General features: G+C 46.9%; 1 protein-coding gene across 1 annotated transcript in view; it reads right to left on the bottom strand.

Moving 5' to 3' along the window:
• Nucleotides 1-2,851: 2,851 nt before the first annotated feature.
• The window catches only part of PACRG (parkin coregulated), a 544,435-nt gene continuing 541,286 nt past the window's right edge, over nucleotides 2,852-6,000 (bottom strand). The window contains exon 5 of the mRNA XM_081250477.1: nucleotides 2,852-3,340. Within this exon, the coding sequence (XP_081106603.1) occupies nucleotides 3,180-3,340 (161 nt within the window). The 3' untranslated portion in view covers nucleotides 2,852-3,179. The remainder of the gene's footprint in view (nucleotides 3,341-6,000) is intronic.

The raw sequence follows: 6,000 nt of genomic DNA, 5'->3' as shown, positions 1-6,000 counted from the left end.
ACCTACACTTTGCAGCATCTGCTCAAATCTGTGTTTACCTGTTACTTTGTAAGGTACCTTGGTTTTCGATCTTTCACAGTTACATTCCAATGTTTGTGAGAGGCTCTCTTGGACCGCCAGTCCCTCCTGCTTGGACAGGTTACCCTCGGGACCTGCCATAAGTGACCTCAGAGCCATCTGCCCTCTACCTTGTAAACCAAAGGGATGCCCTCATATTCACCATGCTTTAACTTGTGCTTATTTCCGATGGGTCAGACAATAGGCTGGGGAGGCGAGAGCTCTCAGGAGGCAGCCTGATTATCCTGCCAGCCTCTCGAGAAAACCTCCCTCTGGAAGGTGTCAGCGGGCCCCGTGGACTAACTTCTTCCGAGAGGCGCGTTCTACCTCACACATTTCACCTTCAGCTTCCTCTTTCAGCTCACCGTCTTCTGAATCCTCAGGAGGCACAGTGTTCTAGGCAATTGTTTTTCTTCAACAGGTAGACTGTTTCCCCACTTGAGAAGCTGCTGGGGGGCTTTCAGCTTCCTACTTTTCACAGCCTTTTACATTTTTGCACACTTTTGAAGTTCCCATTATATGCCTCCTCAGTCTCTTCACTCATGAACATTTCTTCTTCAGCTGTGTTTGATTGCCTTTTCCTGATTGGCTTTTTCCATGATCCCTCTGTTTTGCAGTCTGGTGATGACTCTCCACCATCGAGGGCATTTGCTCAGGGATTTCCCAAGCTCTGAGCTCTGCCACCAGCTCCCATTGTATGAGACGCCCTCCCCCACCCGCTGACCTGTGCCGACCACGGAGGGGAGGCAACACTTCCCGGGGCGGCTGGGACCCTCTCCCCCGTCACCACCACCCACTCTCCTGCTCCGGGTGACGTTTTCTCTGTTTTCTGTGTGTCCCTAGGAACAGGGAAATCACCTCCTTTGGTGAAACATGGGGCAGAGGTGACAGAAAAAGCAGTCACTCCTATTTCTATACTAATAAAACAATGCATTAAAATATCTTCAGAGAACATTGTGCAATCTTTATAGTTATTTTGGTTTTTGGCAAAATTATTTTCTTATTACGAAGAACTCACCAGTGCCAGGTAGGAAGCACCATGTCGTCTGAGGATTTCCCACATATATATTGCTTTGCTGGGGTAGAAATTAGTCATTATTCAAACGTTGTTTCTTTGAAATAAAAGGCCAACAGGTAGAAGAAACTATGCTAAGTACTTCACAAAAATCACCTCTAGTCTTTAGAACATTCCTACAGGGTAGAGTAATCTCCACTTTACAGCTGAGGAAACCAGAGGCTCAGGGAGGTTAAATAACTTGCCCACAGGCAGGACAGCTAATAAGTGACAGGGCTGGGAAAGGAACCCCGATATTTTAATTCCACGCCAGAGTTAGGGCTCTTGGCTCAGTGGCAGGTGGGTCTCCTTGTTACTACACCAGATGGTTTTCACAAGCAACACAGAGAGTTAGAGCCCAGGCTTGCTTCTGAGTCCCAACAGAGCCATGGAGGAAATTCTGGTAGGACCCTTCAAAGCCACTAACAGCCAGCGTCTTTCTAACAAATAGTATCACGGACTTCGGGGTCACTTCAAACACATCACTGATGTCAGGACGGCAGCTGATGGGCACAACTGAACATCATAGTTTGGAGAAGAAAACCTGTCTTAACCTGTCCATGTCTGCTTCTAGCTCTGTCTTTTCAAAGTATTATACACGAACGCCAATTTTTCTTACCCGGTCACGCATCTCCGTTTATCCTAAAAACTGCTTCCAGAAACTAGGAGGTAGGTCCTGGATGCTAGGTTTCATATGCTGAGCCCGTCATCAGGGAAGATGAATAACGAACCAGTTTTCAAACTCGGTGTTTGCCTTTGGAAACTTGTGTCTTACATAGTTAGTGACAACAATCTCGAGGCAAAGGGTCCGTTTCCCAGGGGAACACATTTCATTTCTTCACTTTTGTGCAGAAGCTGCACTTTGCTACAGAATGAGACGCTTCAGGCTATGCATTTCTGGGCAGTTACAGCATTTCTCAGGTGTTCAGAGCCAGGGGTCCATCGTTCTGAAGCTTTCCGGGCTGAGTTTCAAATGCCCCGAGCTCACCGCCCCACAGGCCTGCAGGGCCCTTGTCAGGGCTGGCACCTTACACTTGCTCTTCTCTTCGGACACCTTTTTTCTTTCCCAGTTGAATGAAAAAGTGCATGTCTTTTGTCTTTTTTTTTTTTTTTGGTTTCAATAAAATTCCAAAACAGTGCCATCAGACCCACCTAGAGGTACAATGAGAATCCATCCAACACACCCATGGGAGGAGGCCAAGGAAAGGAGAATTGCCAAGAAAAGAATATGATTTGTTTCAAGGGGCGATCATTAAGATGCTTATAAGTCATTTTCAAAAATGATTGAAAGCCCTAAACAAACCGCTGGATAGCATTTTGTCAGTAACACCGGGGTCCTGAGATGCAGGATGTCATAATACAGAGGGACAAAGATGCAAACTAGCTGTTTTTAAAACAATCACGTTTGCCGTGTTGCATTTCACACCTAACCTTCCCCCTCCCTCCCTCCTTGTCTCCTCCCAATATAAACTGGAAAGCCCCTGCAAACCCAGATCACCAGGGGGCTAGAAGCATCAATTATTTTTATAGCTGAGGATCATAACGGGTGGCAAAACTGTCCTCCTGTAATGGGAATATCGATTCCACGGTTTTGTTGGATGTCAAAGCACACTGTTCTGCACAGCTGCTGCTGAACGGGTGCTTGTCGTCCACGACCAACACCTGTTAAGCAGTCAGCACCAGCGCTTCCCTTCCAACCTTTGACAACCACCCTCGGGGCAGGCAGACACAACTGCTGAATTGCGTATGAAAATTGTAGTTTTATTGTCTATACAACTGAAGGTTTAACTCGGACTCCTGCTTCTTTCCGAACTGTATAAAGAAGCAATTCTTCTCCTAGAACAAATAAGCACAGTACACTATTGTAATCTAAGAAACAGGCACTATTTGTGTATTGGAAAGCCTTGCTCCCAATAGGGCTACAAGTCCAATGGCCCATGAGCCACTATTTTAGCAGCTGTAGAAAAGTGAGCCGTCGAAGTCACAGATAATGCGGTGCTAACAGCGGCAGAGACAGATGATCAGAAGGCTAGGAGAAGCCTTCCTCGAATCCCAGCTGTTCCCACCGCTAATTTAGCAAGCACGACTCGTAGGTAGGGACCATGTACTTGATGTTGATGAAGGCGTCTTCTCCTCCAGAGCGCTCCAAGGCCTCCAGCGTCTCCTGGATCAGGTCACCGATGTTCTCCCGCTTCTGCTGGCTATAGTCGATGCCGTCCCCGGAGTTTACTGGGTCATGCAAACACACAAAGAGGCCTGTTATTTCACTGCATTTTCCCGAAAAGTCCTACACACGTGTCTAGGCATTTTTCTCTGAATGCTTGTCATGAGACGCAAGCAATTAACATTTTTACACGATCCTGTAGAGTTTTAGGAGTGGTGACAGATATACAAAAATACAAAGTCCTAGAATGGAGCTGACGAAAATTCATCTAAACTAAAGAAATCGGAGAGTAAATGAAAGTGAGGTGATCGTGGTTACACAACAGTTCACAAGTCAGGGAAGTCTCTTTCTTAAATCTGGTAATTACATCGAGAGTGTTCTCTTGAACCTTGACTTCTTCAAAATCCCAATATGGCATACTTAGAGGGAACTGTCCATCACCAGGTTAGGGTGCTGGCTCTATGTGATTTCAAATGGACATACTTTGGAGTGAGGGGCTTAGCCCATGCCCACGTCTGTGGCTTCTGTGTGTGGGGTGAGCCCCTTCTCCTCCAGGTATCACTAAGCCAGGTGTGCAGCCCTCTGACGGCACCCCCATCACTCCAGATGCAGGTGGGGAGGAGGAAACAGCTTCTCCTGCCGGGGCTGCTCCTGACCCCTCCCTGAATGCTTGGATGACAGTCATCCGTTATGGCTTCATAGAGATTGGTGCCACTGTTGGTTTTGGAGTCTAAGTCCAGGCAGGTGGTCCACCCAGGAGGGCACCTGGAGGACCCGACCGAGGCCTTGTCTCCCAGAGCCTTGAGTGACCACTCAGCTGCCTCTCAGACTCTGAGGGAAGGGGTTCCTAGGCTTGGCCTTCGATGGCCTCGTTGGGGGGGAACCTGGGTCTGACGTGCTTCACCATATACAGCCCGGTCTCAAACCATTTGGATAAGAAGTATCTGACTCCACTCCACCTGTGAGGTTACCCAAGTGCGTGGGGTCAGCCCCAAATGGGAGACCCTCTACTTCGATCCAGAGTATAAAAATTCCACAATTTTCTCGAATAATAGTCATTACATGCATGTAAGTTGCATTTCCCACCCAGACTTCTAAGGGTTTCAACACTTTATTTTCCCAGTAAGCGAGTCATGTCTGTGCCTCTGCTGGCATTACCCCACCTGACCTGTGATGAAAGGAAAGGGCCACAGGGTGGGCTGAGAGGCCCGGGAGGCCTCAGGATAAACGGCCTGAAGGCTCAGGCCATGGGATGCTACAGGGAGAACAGCTGCAACTTGAAAATACGCACTTTACCAGATGAAAGTGTTTATTTTATTCAGATTTCAATGTAGCTCCAAATGCTTATCTTGCTTGAATGTAAAAATTATAGAGGGAAAAACGGTATTTCAAAGTTTTTTTCCCCAGTTGTTTTGGACATTTTAAAAAAGATGGAGTAATGGTTCAGACCATTAATAAAGGTAACAATTACAATCACACACAGCATAGATAAGCAGGTTTTTGCTTGATTTTCCCAGAAACTTGTTAAAGAAATATCACTGTCTTCTGTACCACAGAGAAAAGACATGGCTCTCCTGACTGGCTTCTTTTGGTGGGGGGTGAAGGCAGGCAGAAATATTGCTAATTTTCAGAAAGAGAAAGACTACGAGTCACACAGCTACAGTGCATATCAATTTTTCATAACCAATAAACTTACAATGCAAAGCCATTGTAATTAGGTGGACTTTTCATTTCTCATGGTGGAAGGCTTTCTGCTATGATGGGGAAAGCTGGATTGAAGTCAAAGCTTGATTTACAGAGTAGCTGATCATCTAAAATATTCATACATGATACTTGTACAGGACAAATAAGAGATAAGATGTTTGACCAAAAGGGTTCTTGCCCTGTTGTTTTTGAGCTAAAGGTAAACTTAAAAATATATAGAGAGAGACAAATACACACAAATGAAATAGGGTTTGTTTTTTTTTTTTTTTAAAGATTTACAGGGTGGTCTGAGAAGAGAGTCAGTGCAGTTGGGGTCACCCACCAGGGAGGACAACAAGGTATCCATCCACGTGGAGGGCTTTCCAACAGGAGAAGGCCTTGGGTTAAATTAAGAGAGAAGGGGGAGGAAGCTTGTGTGTGTGTGTGTGTGTGTGTGTGTGTGTATACGTGTGTCGGTCAGGCGTGTTACAGGTGTAAAGAAAAGATGCTAAGGAGGAAGGTCCCAAAGAGGGGAGGGCCAAAGCAACACAGTCCAAAACAGGTGCAGCAGGGACAGGGACAGACAGCGTGTGTGACAAGGGAGACCCGTAAGGAAGGTACATGTGAGGAGAAACGTCAGCTCCCAGGATTCCGATCGGAACCGGGAAGAAGGTCCAGTGAGAGGGTCCGGCTGCCCTTTGAGGGCTTCTTCCCTCCAGAGGACATTCCTGATAAATTCCTCCTGCTCACGACAGAGGTGCCCTTAGGGAGGAGCCTGCAGGACCCAGGTTTGCACGGCCAGCCGAGCCCAGGGCACAAACACCCCGGGGGCACATGGAAAATGTAATTGGTGATGGTGCCCAGTTGTGACAGCCTTGATCCAGTTCCTGATGGACAAAGATACGTAAATTAATCACTAATAAATGGTGCCTTTTGTTGGCATATTAGTCAAAAGGTCAAGAACTGAATAGATCACGGGACAGACATATTTTCCTGATGGGGGCAGAGGGGGGTGGAAAGTCTGCACACAATGGAAAGCTTA

The sequence above is a fragment of the Mesoplodon bidens genome (assembly GCF_964165515.1).
Source record: "Mesoplodon bidens genome assembly, chromosome: 12".
NCBI lineage: Eukaryota > Metazoa > Chordata > Mammalia > Artiodactyla > Ziphiidae > Mesoplodon > Mesoplodon bidens.
The sequence above is the reverse complement of the archived record's forward strand: the minus strand, read 5'-3'. Positions and strand labels throughout refer to the sequence as shown.